The sequence below is a fragment of the Phaenicophaeus curvirostris genome, chromosome 2, assembly GCF_032191515.1.
Source record: "Phaenicophaeus curvirostris isolate KB17595 chromosome 2, BPBGC_Pcur_1.0, whole genome shotgun sequence".
NCBI lineage: Eukaryota > Metazoa > Chordata > Aves > Cuculiformes > Cuculidae > Phaenicophaeus > Phaenicophaeus curvirostris.
The window spans coordinates 55,134,775-55,154,355 of NC_091393.1; the positions used below are offsets into that span (position 1 = coordinate 55,134,775).

Genomic DNA, 19,581 nt, shown 5'->3' on the forward strand with positions numbered 1-19,581 from the left:
ATAAATAATAAAAGGCGGACTAGGGAGACCATACAGTCCCTATTGGACACAGAAGGAACAACAGTAACAGGGGATGAGGAAAAGGCTGAGGTACTTAATGCCTTCTTTGCCTCAGTCTTTAGTCGTAAGGAGGGTCGTTCCGTCTGTGTACAAACCCAGGAGCTAGAGGAGCATAATGAGGCTCCCATGATCCAAGAGGAGGTGGTCAGAGGCTTGCTAGCCCGACTGGACAGTCACAAGTCTATGGGGCCGGACGGGATTCACCCTAGGGTACTGAAGGAGCTGGCGGATGTGCTGGCCAAACCCCTTTCCATCATCTTCCAACAGTCCTGGAAGACTGGGGAAGTCCCACTGGACTGGAGGCTGGCTGATGTTGTGCCCATCTACAAAAAGGGCCGCAGGGAGGACCCAGGAAACTACAGGCCTGTCAGTCTGACCTCAGTGCCAGGGAAAGTCATGGAACAGGTGATCTTGAGTGCTATCATGAAGCACATGCAAGAGAACCGGGTGATCAGGCCCAGTCAACATGGGTTCACAAAAGGCAGGTCTTGCCAGACTAACCTGATCGCCTTCTATGACAAAGTGACTCGGCTGCTGGATGAGGGAAAGGCTGTGGATGTGGTCTTCTTGGACTTCAGCAAAGCCTTTGACACAGTTTCTCACAGCATTCTGCTTGAGAAACTGTCAGCCTCTGGGCTGGACAGGCGCACACTCTCCTGGGTGGAAAACTGGTTGGATGGCCGGGCCCAGAGAGTGGTGGTAAATGGTGTGAAATCCAGCTGGAGGCCAGTGACAAGTGGGGTTCCCCAGGGCTCAGTGCTGGGTCCAGCCCTGTTCAATGTCTTTATCAATGATCTGGATGAAGGCATCGAGTGCACCCTGAGCAAGTTTGCGGACGACACTAAGCTGGGTGGAAGTGTCGGTCTGCTGGAGGGTCGGGAGGCTCTGCAAAGGGATCTGAACAGGCTGGACCGCTGGGCAGAGTCCAATGGCATGAGGTTTAACAAGGCCAAATGCCGGGTCCTGCACTTGGGGCACAACAACCCTATGCAGTGCTATAGACTGGGAGAAGTCTGTCTAGAAAGCTGCCTGGAGGAGAGGGACCTGGGGGTGTTGGTTGACAGCCGACTGAATATGAGCCAGCAGTGTGCCCAGGTGGCCAAGAAGGCCAATGGCATCTTGGCTTGTATCAGAAACGGCGTGACCAGCAGGTCCAGGGAGGTTATCCTCCCTCTGTACTCGGCACTGGTGAGACCGCTCCTCGAATCCTGTGTTCAGTTCTGGGCCCCTCACCACAAGAAGGATGTTGAGGCTCTGGAGAGAGTCCAGAGAAGAGCAACAAAGCTGGTGAAAGGGCTGGAGAACAGGCCTTATGAGGAGCGGCTGAGAGAGCTGGGGTTGTTTAGCCTGGAGAAGAGGAGGCTGAGGGGTGACCTCATTGCTCTCTACAACTACCTGAAAGGACGTTGTAGAGAGGAGGGTGCTGGCCTCTTCTCCCAAGTGACAGGGGACAGGACAAGAGGGAATGGCCTCAAGCTCCGCCAGGGGAGGTTTAGGCTAGACGTTAGGAAAAAATTCTTTACAGAAAGGGTCATTGGGCACTGGAACAGGCTGCCCAGGGAGGTGGTTGAGTCACCTTCCCTGGAGGTGTTTAAGGCACGGGTGGACGAGGTGCTGAGGGATATGGTTTAGTGTTTGGTAGGAACGGTTGGACTCGGTGATCCGGTGGGTCTCTTCCAACCTGGTTATTCTGTGATTCTGTGATTCTGTGATTTTCTTTACATCTCCCATCCAGTGAGTAAAATTTTCTGAAATTACAGAGAGGGTCTGGCCTTATTTATCTTCCCTGAGAAGGAAGAACAAGGGAGTCCAAAGCAGGTGAAGAAGCAGAGTTGGAGATGAGGAAGGAATTCTCCTTGAGTAATTGTCTGGGAGAAGTCAGGAATAGATTTCACGTGTTATTTAGTGAGAGAGAGAGAGAGAGTTTAGAATAAATTCTCTGATCTAGCAATAGTGGCTTTATTTTAAGGACAGACTTTAGCTAAGTAAGCTGTTAAGATACAGAAGAGTATACTATGAATATTACTGGCAGTTCTCCTATTCTCAAAATGCCATTGCTGCTAATCAGCACTGCACAAGTACCAGGCACTGGTTTTGCAAACAGCTTAGGTCCCAGTATAGCAGCATAGTTTCAATGCTGTTGAATTATAAGTTAACATTTTCCTTTCACTGACCCACAAGGCTTAAGAACTAGCGCTTTGCTGCATTTGAGCATACTGCACTTTGTAGCCCACTTTTACCTCACTTTTCCTATGTTCTTCAAATTTGGCCAAAGAACATTGCAACAATATTCAAGTGGCCTGAAACACCTTGGTTTCCAACAGTAAAATTTCAACATTTGTGTGTTTTTAACAAGCACTCAATGCATTACTCCACAGAATAATTTGCTGAATATAATTCAAACCTTCTTCTGTGTGCAGCATGCTTTGTTCCCTCAATAAAACATATGAAGAAATCAAGTTTTCCTGCCAAATTCCTAATGCTCATTATAAAACAAAACAGTGCTAATACTTTCCAGGAAGAAAGATCCCCAGTTTGCTGGTGTTTTCTCCACGTGAGCAAAAAATATTTTTTTCTAGACTGATATTTTGAAATAGCATTCTTAAGTTTCATGCAGAGTCATTGCTAAGGCCAACATATAGTGTAAAAATTTTAGCTGGAAAAACTAACAAAGTTCTAAGTAGTTGGAATAAGGAATTTAAAAGTACATATTTTTCAGTTTAAAGAAGCATCCCATTGGCTTTCAGCAATTATGCCATCTATAACGTTGCTACAAAACAAAATATGCAGGGCAATTACATACATAGTTCACTATTTTTTTAAATTAGAATGGAACATATTTACTAATGTATTTCCCACAAATTCTTTACACCCTCCCAAGGTGACTTTCCACAAGAAGAGATCTTCTTACCTAAAGTTTACAAAGTTACATGTCACAAATCAATCCAAAGTAGTTACATTCAATATTAAGTCTGGTTTGCTTTGTTTTCTTTTGTTTTTTATTTTCTGATCTTTTCTGACATTGTTTGAACTTATGGCCTATCCATGGTAACTTGAAAGTAAGTTTTATACCGAAGCTATATGAAAAAACATACCTTTAAAGCATTTTTTATACTTCTCTAAAATGTGATATAATATTTTGCCTATATTTATGGTTCATTCTGTTGCATATATAACTTTAAGAATAGCTTTGCCTTTCAGAATCACAACAGCCACACTGGTTCACAAGTATGAGTTAGAATTTCCTTGTTTAATAATGTTCACAAAAGTTTTCAGCACAGATGGATAGTTGCTACACCTGTGCCACACTCTTATATTCCAAGTGACTTGTCAAATATCTATACACGTACCTGTCTCTCTCTTTTTGCTAATTCTGCAAGGGTTGTTTTAAGCACTTTCATCTCACTGGTAACTGCTTCTAACATATTTTTGGTTTTTTCTTTATCTTCAGCAGCTTTACGCTCCTTTACAAGAAGTTCTGATTTGACAGAAGTAAGTTGTTTCTCAGCCTTTTCTTTCATTCTTTCTAATTTGCTTTGAGACTTATTGAGTTCCTCTATTGTTCTATTCTGCTCCAATGTTTTGATCTGCAATAACATAATGTTAAATTTGTCACACTTGAATAATAAAAATTAACAATAAAAATATCAAGATAATCATGAATAAGCACTTTAATGTGCTTTTTTTATGGGTTCTTGATGAAATCCCACATATATGTGAACTGAAAAGTTATTAAAAGAGACTTACCCATTTCAACTCAGTTAAAAAAAAGATTTTTGTTTCAAAGACAGTTAATGCGCTACAGGCTTTGTGAAAAGAGATAACTGGACAGACAAAAAAACACAGAGAGAGTTCATTCGCTGCTGGCCCCTAGCAAAATAGTATGAAAAAGAGCTGCCAGATGTTTTGCTGATAAAAATCCTTCAGTTGGATCATGTATCGACTTAACTATTTCACTCCCTCAGCCACAAGTCACAAACTCACTTAAAATCAATCTTCCTTTCTTCCACTAGTTGCAAGCTATTAATAACTGCAAACTACTTGTTTTCACCTGAGTTAAAGCAGGAAATTTATTATTGCTGCAATGTAATAAAACACAGGAGCAATGAAAATCTAGCATCTTGCCTGTTTTATGTGGGAAAAAAAAATAACTTTAGTCTCTCCTTTACTTAGCCTTTAGAATAGATCTTCTGTGAGCAATGTACAGGAAAATAAACGATTACAGTCAAGGAAGGCATGCATATATTATACTTTTCTTACACTAACCTGAAAATTTACATTGTGCTTTACAGATGTTACTTAGTATATCAAGACAAATTGCAAAATACTCAAAACACTGTAATATTACATTTGCTTTGCTCACCTAGATGTATTTGAGTAGTTCTCCATGAACACATTTATCACAAATGAACTCCAGCTCTATCCAATTGGAACAGAGAAATGGATAGAAGCACAAATGTAACCTTTTAACTTACCTTAAGTTCATTGGTTTCAGATAGCTTGGCTTTGAGATCAGTATTCGTTTCCCTTGCCAGATCAAGCTGCTTCTGTAATCTCTCTGTCATCTTATGTAACTTTCTGACAGCGAGATTGGCCTCATCCCTCTCCACAGCTAAGGTGGTCCTTACTTGCTTCTCTTCTTCCAGCTGGGTTATTTTCTGACGCAGAAGGTTCATGTGCAGCTCTTTGCTTTCAAGTTTTTCTTTCTGAGTCTTCAACTTGTTTTCGAAATAGGATATTTGTAAAAAATACATGTGAAAGACAATGGTAATATACAGATGCTTTTGCAGATTTAATGCCCATGTTGCATATTTAACCTGAGCTCCTATTCCTCTCTTGAAAACTCTGTAAATCAGTATAAATATATATACACTAACTTGATACCTCTTGCCAATTCATTGTGCTTCACCGTCTCTGAATTTGCACATTGCCTTTTTGAGTTAATTTACATATAGGCTGCACCCATTTGAATATAAATACTTGTGCACCATTCATAATACCTGAGCTTGTCTGAAATAAGACACTTGTCAAATGCAAGATGGTAAGAAACATTAATTAACGAGACAGTGGTTTCTGTGGTGGTAGTTCAAACTATTTCCATCTTTAATCAGTTAATTAAGTCTAGTGTGCAAGAAACAGAATTAACACACAGAAGTAAGAAAACTTTCATCTACTGCTCCAATACAAAGCTCAGCAGCTTAGTTTTATAATTTTGGTGCTTAAGTTCTACCTGTTTTCAGTTTACATCAGCTGAGCTGCCAGGCTTTACTACAGAAATCTGAGGAATATTAATATACTCAATGTAAGTTACTTACAGGAAAAAAAAAAAAACAAGCCAAAACAAACAGTGTTGTTTTAAACCTCATTCTAAGCTCTAAACCATTCTGATAAACCTAAAACGAGAAGATCTCACTCCATCATAACAGGACAATGGAGGAGCATTTAACCAGATTTGAAGAGATTTGCTCCTAAATGAACACAGCTCTCGTTGGAAATGGTGAAATTCTTGGTGAAGTACAACCAAAGTCCTACTAGTTTCTAGAGAATTTTGAGTAAGGTGCTCTCCCTTCCCAGCAGATCCTTTCAGATTTAAATATCAACAGCAGTTGTTTACAGAAGCATATTATAAATGTCTATTAAAAGGTAGACATACATACATGTGCATAACTTCATACACTTATTCAAAGTTTGTGAAAAGCAGTATCATGGATTTAACTGACTGTTGGTTTTAGTTGTTTTAATATGCAGTCTGTTTGCACAGTTTGCAAACATTTATTACCTTCTTTGTATGCAATGGATACCTTTGAAATTCCATGTACATGGAATATATGAAGTTTCAATCTGTGGCCTCTAGCAAGCCACTATAGAAACAGAGCCATACAATGTTTATCTTTGAAACAAACAGTAAGAGTGCATCTTTTTGCCTACCTTCCTTCTTAGGCTATATGCCATAGTCTTGTTTTCCATCACTGCATCACCTTCCATTTTCAGTAACTGCTCTACCCGAGCTAGAATTGCATTCACATTCATATCAAATCCAACCTCTGCTGCTAGGCTATCCAGCTTCATCTTCTCATTAAGTTGCTCCAGAAATTCCAGATACTAAGACAAGATATGGAAAGGTGGGTGAAATTCAAACTTTGTTAGAAGTCCTGACGTACAATTGAAAAGCAAATTGAAAAGCAATTCCCCTTACAATGGCAAACAAGTATACATAACCAAGTCTGCCAAACACAAGAAATAATGTACTAAAACGGTGTATTTATAATGCACACTCATGACACAATGGCAGATTTTCCACTTGGACTTTTTTAGTCAATATTCCTTTTGTTCATAATCCCTGGACCTACTGTATCTGTCTTCTTAGTAAAACCAGATTGGTTTTTGTTCTGCTGCAGTAAGAAGAGCACAAGGTCTGCATGTCTGCTTCTGACTCCAGTTCCCATCCGTGCTTTACAGGACCATGCACTGGCAGAGAGAAGTTAGAGAAGACAGCTACATCTCAACTAATTGCAAGTGCTGTGATTGCCCATTGCTGTGAACTTTTAAACAAATAAAACTGGTACAAGGGAGATCCAATGGATGGGTGAAATCTAGCGTAGGCTGAGGAGATGCAAAAATGTTAGCATGGTCAGTCTTTTTCCATTCTTTGCAATAGTGAGTTTTTGAGGTAACAGTTATTGATTTACAAATTGTTTTAAAGATTATTTTATTTGTGTCTCCATCTGGTTTACTGATGTGAACACACATAGATATCAAATATTATTTAATTTTTCATTCTTTTGTCCTGCTGTGCTAGCTCTCTGAAAATTGCATTAGTTCCCTTGACTCAATTAGTCTGTCTTGCAAAACCCAGAGGTATCATTCTCGCTAAGAACTATGTTTGCCCTTGTTTTCTCTTACTTCTGTTGCAAGGCATAATCTTGGTGAAGAAACAGCAAAGGAAAAAAAAAAAACAGAAACAACAAAACAGTTCCATAACTGTTGCTTGAGCACAAAATGATAAAACATAACAAGAATCTCTTTTTGGTTTGGGATATTTCTAGTTCAAAAAGTAAAAACAGTAACAGTAGCAGCAGCAAGTGCTCCTGTTCATTAACAACAAAACAATGAAAAAAAAAATCTTTATTGCAGCAAAATACAGAGAAATTAGGAACCTAGGGCCACATGTTCTTCACAGAGGAATCAGAGAGGAAAAGAAAAGCTCCATTTTCTGGTTTGCTCCTTACGTGATGGGTGCTTCAATCATAAAAGTCTCTTGTGAGACTGCAGGTCAGGTGATATATTAGAGAAAGACAGAATGATCAGAGGAAGCTTTGAGATTAGAGAATCCTGGATAGAATCCTGATGCATTTACAAAGACTTATTATAATTTGCTGAGTTTTTTCATACTAAATGGTCTTGGAACTCAAAATCTTAGCTACTTTTTCCAACTAAAATTGATGGTCGAAGAAAAGATTACTACTGCATACATGATGCTTGATTTTGCTAATTTGCATTACTTGCATTACTGTGAGTAATTATCTGATCAATGTAATACAACTGGCTGCATCTCTGCATTTACTGTCTTTTATGCAAAAGAAAATAATGCATGCAACTACTTTTTGTTTCTCAAGCTTCAAACCATCTTGCACCAGATCTACAGCCAGTAATTCTGCTTCCAAGTATTTCACTTGATCCTGGAAAGTCTCAGAACATTTTTCGGCTTTCCTGCTTCTCTCCAGAGCTTCTTGGTACAGTCTGGTCTGATTTTCCAAAGCTTCAGTCAATTTAGCTATTTGAGTTTCAAGCTGGGAGACCATCTAGGGAGCAAGCAAACAAACAAAAAACATGGGGTTAGGTGGGCGTGGAAATATTGAAAAATATGAAATATCCATCCACAAATTATTTAAAAGAGGACAAAATATCTATCTTTAAAATACAAACATTTTAAAAGGACAAAAAGATAAAAATCTGCTGTAACCATTAGGAGAAAGTGGCAGAAGTAGTGCCATGTAAGATACCCAAAAGTGAACAGTAGAAACCATATTTAACACAAGTCAACCTACCAAAGGGGCTGATATCTATAAAAAAATAATGCAGACTAATTTAGACACAAATATTCCAAACATATTATCAAACCAGCAATACCTGTCAGTCAACTAACATGGTCTAAAATAAGCCAATAAAAACACTGCTCTATCAAGAACAGGAGTGGAAAAAACAGATAAGAGCGATTTAAAAAATACATGCAGCATGTAGGTGAGAATGTAGATATGGATAACTAAGACTCAGAGAAGTTCTTCCTAATTGTTAATTGTTAAAGAATGTTTAAGTAAAAGATTTTGCTAAAAAAATAAATGTGGAATCTAACCAAAACCCAAGGCTAGAAGAATAACATCTTACAACAAGAAATTAGACTAACAATTCTGAAAACACCTCTAGCTCTACACTGTTCTCTTTGCAACATTTACATGTAATAGAATGGATTTTAAGTTGTAAACTAGATATAAATTAAATGCTTGAAAGCATCTGATTACACTATTGACAAATACTGAAAGACAGTTCTATCCAAAAAATTGCTTTCTTCCCTCTTTCCCTCCCTCCTCTTCTTATTGTCATATAATTATTTGCTTGTGTCATTAATTATGTTGCATTTGTAATTCAGTGTTCAGACACTCATCTCCAAACAATCTCTTCATTTTAAGCATTTGTTTGCCTTCTGTCAATAAAATGAGCAATAAGCACACAAAATTCCCATTAATTTTAATGGCACAGGAACATTTCCAACTTAGATTGCAATTAAATACAAACAATACTTGCCAACCAACCCATCTAAAAAACACTGAGAAATATCTGCAGCTCATATAGATGCAGAAAACAGTGAACAATAATACAACTGCACGACCCTACACACAATTCTGTGCTCTTCCACATCACATGTCACTCAGTAGGAAAAAAAAAGCTTTCAGTAACTTCTGCCCACAGGGAACTCAGAGCCCCTTTATTAGGCTGCAGAGCAGCTTTGGGCACAGCCCTGCCACGTGGGGCTCCACAGGCTTCAAATGTCCATAAACATGAGAAGGTGATGGAACTTCATACCACAGAAGGCGAGATCACAAAACCACTAAGCTGTCAGTTTATCTTCCATAGCATCCTAGAGCAACCTTCAACCTTTGCTTAGGGATAATTGATAACTAAGGGATTTCCTAAAACAGAGTTGCACCTTTATTACCCACCCAAGCCTGCATCCACCAACTTACAACTGCTGCATTTTTGGTCCTGTAGTTCTGATTTCCTCAGTTTCCTATGCCAATAACTCATGAAACTTGATCAGCCAGTCTGCAAAAAAAACCCCACTTCCTGCTTTTTGTTTTCATGTGGTTGCCAGGTAATGTCAGACAGAGACCTTTTATTACAAGAAGCTGCAAATACTCATTTCCAGAGACAGTGACTGCTCTGGGGACAGCAGGGTTTATCCATGCTGTAACTACATATTCCTTAGCAAAATCCTCCTGAATGTCATTCTTCTCTTGTGTTAAGCTGTATTTTTTCTTGCGCTAAGAAGAGGGTACATGCAAGCACCAGGCCCAGGCCTAGACCCACAGCATCCTCAGATGGGAGGGAGTTGGGCAATTATTTTCTATTGCAATAGTTAGCAATAGTTAGAAGGTCTTTTTGAGGAGAGGTGGGTGGGATATGGTTACAGCATTGCACTCAAATGAATTTCAACACTGTTATGGAAAACTACCTGTTTCTGAACACAGAATCATAGAATGGTTTGGGTTGGAAGGGACCTTAAATATCATCTATTTCCAACCCCCATACCACGGGCAGGGACAATATCCACTAGGCCAGGTTTCTCAATTCCTTTACTTCTAAAGCAATAATCACAAAAAGAATAGTTGATTATTGTGTAATTTACAGTAGTGATCTCTAACAGAACATGACTTCGCAATGCTGCTACTTGGAGACCCAGTCACGTTCCTCTCAAGCAGCTGAAAAAGTTTGTATCTGCAAACAAAAGTTTGTACCTGTAAAGACCAAGCTGAATTGTCCCCAAGACTATTATACTGCAGGATGATCAAGTGGGAAACCCAGCATGTAAGGAATAAAGTCAGGAACAATAAGAAATGAAATAAGTAGTAAACACTGTTCATGTACTATAATACATCCACAAAGAGACTAACAGGTGCTCAATATATTATGCAAATGGACTGAGCTACAAATGAATCTTACAAAAGCAGCAGGTCACCTGAAAATATTGCCAGGTGCAAAACCTTTTTACTTAACAGATACTAATCACCTCAAATTTGCCTTTCTCAGCAGTTTTCAAAGTAATCAACATCTCAGCAGTGTACTATATGCCAAAACACCAAACAGTACAAACATCTATGCACATAAAATTCTTATTAGATTTTAAACTTGAAAATATTTTGCTTATAGAAACAATACTCCATGACATGTAGAAAAACTGTAAAGAGCTTCTATATTGAAAAATTACTGCCGCATTTCCACTTCAGTGGATCACTTTCAAACATTAATAATTTTCACAACACTTGTTTTCCTTGAAAGCCAGCATATTGATTCTCAAACTAAGGTATAGGGAAGCTGGTTTGTATTTTTTAACAAAATATTTAATCAAAATGCACAGGGACGTTTTCAAGACCTACTTCCTCTTGGACAGAATACAAAAACATTTGCTAACATAAAAAACTATCAACAAGAGATGCTAGATCTTAAAATCTGTCAAAGACACAGAAGGTTTCCTCAGAGGCTCACTGAAAACAGCTTTTGATTTAGTGTGGCTTTTTATTAAATAATAGACCTCGCTGACAAAATAACACATGACCACATAAGCAAATGAGAAACCAGTGCAGTGTCAGGATACCGACATTGTTCAGATTGTATTCTGGCTCACCTTCCCCCTGAGCTGTCCTTTCTCTATCTGTACATGCAAACACACATTTGCAAACACTACCAGAAAAAATGCCTTGAGCCAGAGCATTAGAATAGCCAGCTGCCTTCTCTATTGCCTTTCTTCTGGAGTGTGAACAGTTACAGTTTCAACAATGTTTAACTGCAAGTGTAAAATAGCTCTTTTTAGGCACAGGTTTTGAGGATTGGAAGGGAAGAAGCTGCCTCATCATTTCTATCTGCTTTGAGAAACGGGTGAATCCTTTAAGTCACTATTGTAGCAGCAAATCCATTCTTGTTCACATATTCCACTACATCATAGTGACCATGCAGACACTTCTGATGTCTGCTAAGTGACACCGAAACCAAACTTCCATGTCTTACCTGAAAAACCACTCCATGTTTTTTATTGTTCACAGCACCTGTAATTAATTTAATTTCTGAGCTCTTCCTGCTTAATAAAACAAAGACACTTTTAACGTATCATCTCAAATCAATAGACAACAAAATCAAAGGTTTCTGTAATTTTAAAACCTTAGCATAAGAAACAAACACTCTCATAGATGAATGGAAGAAAAAGGATACAAAGAGAATAAATATAGACTTTGGGAAAGTGCAGTAGTTGCTGACTTACTATTTCTTTACTCTCCTTTTCACAATTTATTTCTTGGATCCTCTCCAAAATAGCCTTCTCGGAAGGTTTAACTATTGCAGATCCACTGCTGAGTAGGGTAGCAATTTGCTCTTTAAAAGCCACTAAAGAGCTCTGAGCATTCCTAGCCTCTTCTTTGCTGCTCTTCAAGCTTCCATCCAGCTCACCAGAAGATTTCTTCAGATTGTGTAGTTCTTGCTTTGCAGCATCCAAAGCCTTCCGGTTACTAGTCAGTTTATCTTGGAGGTTTCTGATCTCCATCTCCAAACTCTGTCTTCCTATTACAGCACTGTCAAGATCCTGAAACAAATGGAAGGTTAAACTAGGCTTTTAAAATCTGTCATTAACTCTCCACATACAAAGCAAGGAATAACTCAGAAGCAGGTACTGCAGATAGAGAAATTAGAACCCATACTGCTCATGTGGGCTTAACATTAGGTCTTCACAGGAGAGCTCCCATTGAAATTGATGGAAGCCCAAAGCCTGCTATAATTACACTACAGAAAGTGTGGCCTGCAAGAAGTTATAAATGATTATATATATTATACAATTTGCGAATAAACATAAACCAATTATTTTTTATTGTAAAGACATTGCTATCTTATTCATTCAGACACTATGACTTAGAAAACAATTGCTGAACAAAATGTAACACAAAGAAAACAAAGTACTAAACCTTAAAAAGCATAGAAGAATAGCAAAGCATGTCATGGCACAGTATAGCATAGGATAATTTCAGTTGGAAGGGAAAAACAACAACCGTCTAGTCCAACTACCTGACCAATTCAGGGCTGACCAAAAGAACACATATGAACTCCTTGAATACAGTGCTAAGAACAGAATTAGACATGATCTCTGAGTTTACCTGAACGTGACAAAAAATCCTGAGATTACTTATACACAGAAACGGGGACTGAGAGGCCAAACAAAAAAAAAACAAAAGATGATGACACTAAGCACAAAAAGGTGCAAAGACTCAAATACCAATTTAATCTCAAAGAAAAAATCCTTACATTGTGGAACACTCGGAAAAATATGTCAAAAAGGGAATTACTCTGTGCTACATCATCTTCTGAAGAAATATCCCTATTAACATGAGTTCAAGTTTCCCTGAGTAATAAAGAAAGTCAACGAAGAGCTGTGCCGTTCCACAGAGCCTACAACTGCCCTCATCTGCTCTTCAGCTGGGCTGTTGGTGTGCAGAAGCATGACCGGGGAAGGATTAATGGGATGGCAGTTCTATCTAGTATGCTTCTAAGTCTCCATCTCCACCCCTCCCAAGAAGTCAGTCCCTTGCATTTCAGAAGTAATACACTCAAAGGCAGCATTGTCTCCTGTACAGAGACAGTCTACTGTAAGATAAGTCTACCTGGTGATTAACCCTTAGGATTTACTGCTCATGGACATCCTCAGAACTTCGAGACTTTGTCATGTTTCTCACTCAGCCCCTGACATCCATGATTCTTTCCTTCTATTGACCCAACAGGGCAGAGCAGATTGACAGAACTGTGTATCCTGACCCATGATGGCACAAAAGCAAACTACGAGAGAAAAATGAAAGAAAAATAATGCGTCTGAACATAAAGAAAGAAATCATCTCTCATTCAGTTAGCTTGTCAACCCCTTTCTTTCCCTACAATAACAATATTAAGAATGCTTACATATTCATCTACAAGAATAAAATTTGCAGTGAAACCAACTAAAAGTATAGCAATGACTAAGTCTTCATTCCCTAGGGTATTATCTGATTGATAGGAACAATTGGAAAGAATATTACTCCATGAGTCACAAAATTATGGCAGAGGATGGCATATTTACAGAGTGTGATTGAATTTCTCTGGAAATCTCAGTTGTTTAGTAGAGGACCAGTAAGTGGATTGGTATGAACCAAGATTTTGTATGTTGTAGCTAAAGAATTGTTCCTGGAGCAGCTGTGAATATTATGACTCGTGTGTCTCTAAGGGTCTACATATTCTTACTATGCTATGTGCAGCATAGCAAGTCATTTGTATTAATGGAATGCATGCCAATCAACCAGTGAATCAGGGAGTATTTATGTAGATCCGCAGTGAGGATGGACTAAAAAAAGGAGTTTGGGAGGCACTCTTGGAAGTAAAATAACATATGATACTAAAATTACTAAAATTTTTAAATAGCTTCAAAAAGGCAAACATGCAAACACATAAGTGAAAACAAACCAAAACAAACCCTGTCATTTAGGGAACTATTTGTTACTATCCCTTTCTAAAGTCATTGTAAAATTCTCTTGGAAAAAAATGTTGGCATGATTCTTTGCCATTTTCTCTTTTTTATTCTAAACAAGTCCTATTAACAGAAAAGTCCCACCTGTGCTTACAATTACATTATGGTTATTACAGCAAAGAATAAAGAGTGCTTTATTTCAACTGCAGTTTTTAGCAATATGTGTTTTTCCTTTCAGAAAGGCAGTGCAAAAGTAATTTGCTGGTACCAGGGAGCTTATCTAATTACAATTCCAAATTGTGAACATCTGCAAACACACACAGTTGAATCAAAAGATCAAGGTATATAATAAGAAACTGGAAGCCTGTTGATACCCAAACATTAAAACCAAAACAAACAAAACAAAAAAAACCCAAAAGTAATTTACAAAATGAAAAGCCATAAGACTCAAAACAGTAAAATTTTGAACAATCCTCCTTGAAACCTCTCTTGAATGGAGAACATTTACACTGGCCAGCTTCAGCAAGGTCAGCCTGAAAGTTGAACAGCATCTGTAAATTTAGAGACTGCAGCACGTAAAGGTGGTATCCCAACTAGAAGCAAACCCTTAAGAGCCTAAGCAATCAGTGCAGGTAGACAAAACAACTTCTGCCCCCAGAAGACTGAAGGAATGGAACTGCAATAGCTCATGCTTTCTCTTTGGCTCCTCAGTGTTTATGGCTGATGTCCCACGGCTCTGAATTATATGAAGGTTTCTGTATGCAACTTATAGGGTCAAAAAAGCTGCCCAACACTGACACACAACAGATTTTGAACACATGAATAATTTCGGAAATTGATGTTCAAATGAAACAGAATTAGACATCAGGTGGATTTGCCGAGGGTAAATGACTGAGTACAGATGACTTGACTGCAAGACAGAAGAGGTGTGGTAGATCAACCACATTCATGGATGTAGAAAGCAGAACTAAAGATTCTTAAACTCTCCGAGAGCAGAGAAATGGACTCATACAGGATAGTGCTATACTTCGAATTACTCACTCAGGCCAGTACACAGTCTACCCACACTCACTCTCTGACACCCTACCCGCATTAGACTAGAGAAGATGTAAAGTATCCAGACCATTGCACAGATGTCAGCTGCATTCACAGAGGATCTATTCAAGCTGTAACAGGTGGGAAAAATTACTTGTCTTTTCAGCAGAGAGAGGGGAGGTTCTTTTCTAATGAACAGCTAAAAGAGCTGTGTTTAGCACTGTAAAAGTGAGGGAGATGTGTTCACGTTAAAAAGGGTGACAAATTAAAGAGTAAACAAGAGTGATAAGATCTTTTAATTAGTAACACCTATTAATACACACACCCTCACTCTGTTGAACCTACAATGCATTTTCTTAACCCTGTGGTAACTCTTCCTTAATCTATGGTATTCTTTCATATTTCTCAGGATTTTAGCTAGCACGTGCTGTACACATATAAGATCTGTTGGTCTGTCATTCCATCTAACAATCATTTTTTTTAAAGTGGATACTAGTCAAATTAGTCACTATTCCTGATGCAGCTTTAAGTGTCAGATTACGTATTTTAACTAATAATTAATGTATTTCAACTTTGAATTTCTTTAGAACATCTGAATGAACACTACCTGCTCCGAAGTGATTTAGTTGTTCTAATTCAGTTTTCCAGAGCTTTGAGTTACCTCCTCTATTTCTCCCTTCCTAAAGATAAAAAACCAAACAAAAACAAAACAAAAACCATAACCAGCACAAATGAAGCAGATTAAGAGGAAACACAACAGGTCCACATCTCAAAAACACTGTAGCATTTTATGACAGTTGTAAATAAACACAAATTTAATTGCTTATTTACTTAACCAAACAGAGCAAAAATTAAAATCTTTATTTTCATCTAGTCCAAAAGATTAAAAGGCTGTGAAAATTTTTCTTTATTTATTTTGCATGACATTACAGAAATATGCCATGTTATTAAAAAAAGTCACAATTGTGTCTTTGCAGGTGATGTTATGACAGTACTGATTTTTATCTCCAGCACTAGCTGTCATCTTAGCTTCTAAAGGAAAAAAAATAGCAAAGAAGGTATAAAAAATTTCTTTTGGTACTGAAATTTTTGGCCCTAGGAATGACTTTGTTTAATTTTAAATTGCTGAGCAAAATTATTTTTATTGGATTATTAGAATATGTGGGCTTCCAGTGCTAAAATGTATCTAGACATAGTTTCTTGTTCATTTACATGTTGCAGTGAAGCCCAGGTGTTTGCAAGTTTGACCGTGTTTAGTTTCAGAAGTTCTGGAAAGGTTTTCCCACAAAACACCTGCAGAAGAAAAGATAGCATGAAGAGGCTTCCCTTTCCACTCAGCCCACTGAGGAACTGTGAAGCTTTAATTAAAAATCTTTTAGGAACAAAGAGCATTTATCTCTGTCTTCCACTGTTCCTACACGTGGAGTAGCTCCTAAAACAATTTGTCACTGGAAGGGAAGCTCAATCATTATTTGTTGTTCCGGTTAAAATGGAGAGGTTTCCCCACAGGCTGTAAGTAGAACATGGCCATCTAAATCACACAGTCTGTATGACCCAGCAGCCCTGTGGGCAAACTACATGGACATACTTCTCCTGAACCCCATTTGTATCTCAGCCGTGGCTAAAGTAATGGGCAGCTACACCAAATACATTAAAGAAACTTGTTCTCTCTTGCTTCAATGTAAACTAAAGGTTTTTGTAAGTTAAAAGATTACTTGTAAGTTTAAATATTACTGACTAGGCAAGCCTCTATAACTCTTCCTTAATTAGTTATCCATCAAAATCACAATGCTATTTAAATTTTGTTACTAAAATATCCTGTATCGATTGTGCACACTGTGTGCCATTTTTTAAATATCAAACAAAATTATTGTTTTCACAGAAACACTATAAGAGAGATTCTGAAAGATCTTTCCATACTTGATACCAGCTTTGCACCTAACATATTCTAGGGAAAATCCCAAGATTTAAACTTAAACTTAAATTTAAACTTACACTGGTGACAAAAGTTTCACTGACTTCAGTGGAATAAAGATCCCAAAAATTCAAGGATGCTTTTAGTAACAATGACACTGTTGTGCTTACTGTAAAGACACTGGCTTTTTTTCTCGGATTTCTATAACTTAAATAAATAATGTATAGGGATTTATTAAATACTAGAAAGAAACACGGTTAGAGCGAAGAACACATTTTATAAAGGCTTATAGACATTTTCAAAGAATGTCATAATTCTGTAATTATGATAACCATAATCAGTAATCACTGTCTGGGCATATAGAAAGAACTTATATTCTGATTCACAATCTAGACATCTGGGCAGCATTTTAAAGTTATTTTCCATCAAATGTAATATTGATATACAGCACTGCCAGGATAAAGGTATGCACAATATTTTCCGAATTCCAGAATTTGGTCAGAAATGCAAGACGTTCCAAATTCTAAAAGAAAAGCAATAGATTACAACATAAAGCTCTTGATGGCTTGCTATTTTCACTTACATTAGTTCTGAGATTATATTAGTTTCTGTTGTTTGCTCTTTGATATGCAGTGAGACTAAAAGGGGAATAGACAAAATTATCATTTCCTTGCTAATGATGCTAAAACAAAAACCAGCTAACTCCAACAAATATTGGAGTATCAAATATATGAAAGAATAACCTGAATTACTCTTACACATTGACCTTATAACCTTCAAAAAGTATTGCTTGAATGTAACTAACCTGGCTTTCATTTTCTTCATCAAGAACTTCAGAACCTACAGTCATTAGATAGCTGCCTCTTCCTGAGTCATAACGAAAGGCACTTGGTCAAGAGAGGGAGCTCAGAGAAATCCCAAGGAGGAGTGAAGAATGAAAAACTGATAAGGATTCAGAGAGGTGTCAGAGAGCACTGCCATGACTGAGGCTTGCTGGAGAAGATACAACATTATGACAGCTTCTATACACTTGGGAAGAATTTTAAGAGAAAACTGGGGGAAACAATCCATAATACAGAAGATGGACAGTATGTTTGGCCCTGAAATTTCCAGGCAAACACAGGCAAGAATCACTTCTACTCAGTCCGTGCTGGGTTAACATTGCTACATGCAATTCCATTAACTAGAGCTCAGAAAACAGTCTAAGAACATGCTGCCATGTGTGCGTCTTCTGGCACAGGACCTGTATGGATTTCTGCTTTTCTCTCTCAAAGAGGAACATGTAAAAACATGTGCAACTTTGTCCACATGCTTATTTAAACTGCACAGCAATGTATATAACAAAATCAAACCAACTTTATACCACTGATGCAATTCCTGTGACCAAATAAGACACCCATCAGGTGATTCTTTAGATCTGTGGATTTAAAGCAGTTTGGGATTTTCACTTATTTTTTCAATACTGAATTTCTTAATACACTTCTGTGAACACAAAACCTTCTCAACAGATATACTCAGCATCTGCAAATTTAAGCAGCTAAACTGAAACAGCACTGGAGGAATCTGCAGCCTCTAGATAAGCTCTAATGGCACACATTTCACTGGAAAGGCAGTGCTAATAATTTAGCAATACATTTCTGTAAAATGGGTTAAATAAATTATGTATTTGGCATATGCACAATAATAATAGGAAAATATTTTTCATACAACTAGTCCAACTTTGGAAATATTTTGGCAGTGACAGCAAACTTGCAAAATAAGTCACAAATTAAGTCCTCATCCTTCTTTAAAACTTCTCCTGATTCTGGCTTACTTAGTGAGAAACCTACACTCTGCTCTTATGCTCCAGTGCTTGAAGTGACATACGAGAACAAAATGTTCTCAAAAAAGACCTGTTGAAGTTTTTGGTACAGGTTCTCTCTCAGTCTCAATTCAGTCTTAGAAAATTTGATACAGCTTGGTAAGGAGTATTTTCAGCAGTGACAAAAATTTATAACCATTGTAGTACTTAATATTTATCTTTCCTACAACAAATTCTTTCTTTTCCAGAGCACACTGTCAGCTGTTTCTCATCTCCTAAGTACTTTGCTTGCAACCAAATCAGAACACTTTATCCTCTAAAGTGTATAGCGGTGGTCGCCTGTTCAGGAAAAAAGTCATGCCAGAGGGGTGGAAAAGTGTTATATTACATTTGAAAACTTACTTGCATAAAGGTTACCTTAATGTTAAAAACTTCTACAAACTCGGTCACACACAGTTAGCTATATATTTGGCACTCTAAGTTATTTCTCTTTTTTTTCTTAAGTTCTGACCATCTACTTTAACCACACTGCTCTGGTACATGCAGACATGTCATTGTGCTTTTAGTACACAGCCCCCTTTCCAGTTTTAAAGTAACAAAGGAAAACTGCTACAGAAGCTTAATTTGTTCATCCATACTTGGCAATTTACAAAACCTCTTAATTGCATCTCCTGGAGCAATTAAATCCTTAAACAACATCCTTTTCCTTTCCAAATCATACCTAGGTGAATTTGATGAATACTTGACTTACAACCTAACCTTCATTTCTTATTTCAGCATCAGTCCTGCTGCACAGGTTTCCTTTATAGGTCCCCCACAGCAAAACGGTGCTTTCTTGTAAGAGCCATCCTACCATCTATAACTTTTGGGGTATGAGTTAACTGAATATTTACAGTTATGAAATACATAGAATCATAGAATCATTTGGGTTGGAAGGGACCTTAAAGATCATCCAGTTCCAACCTCCTGCCATAAGCAGGGACACCTCCCACCAGCCCAGGCTGCCCAAGGCCCCATCCA

At 37.8% G+C, this 19,581-nt stretch overlaps 1 protein-coding gene across 2 annotated transcripts in view; it reads right to left on the reverse strand.

Moving 5' to 3' along the window:
* ARMT1 (acidic residue methyltransferase 1) overlaps positions 1–19,581 on the reverse strand; it is a 347,283-nt gene that overhangs the window by 295,220 nt on the left and 32,482 nt on the right. The window contains exons 10-14 of one of the 2 annotated variants that reach the window (XM_069852109.1): positions 11,591–11,908; positions 7,662–7,862; positions 5,989–6,162; positions 4,536–4,778; positions 3,411–3,647 (exon numbers count right to left, since the gene is read on the reverse strand). The exons of the other annotated variant lie outside the window; for it this stretch is intronic. Coding sequence (XP_069708210.1) covers positions 3,411–3,647; positions 4,536–4,778; positions 5,989–6,162; positions 7,662–7,862; positions 11,591–11,908 — 1,173 coding nt within the window. The remainder of the gene's footprint in view (positions 1–3,410; positions 3,648–4,535; positions 4,779–5,988; positions 6,163–7,661; positions 7,863–11,590; positions 11,909–19,581) is intronic. 2 annotated transcript variants of the gene reach the window in all.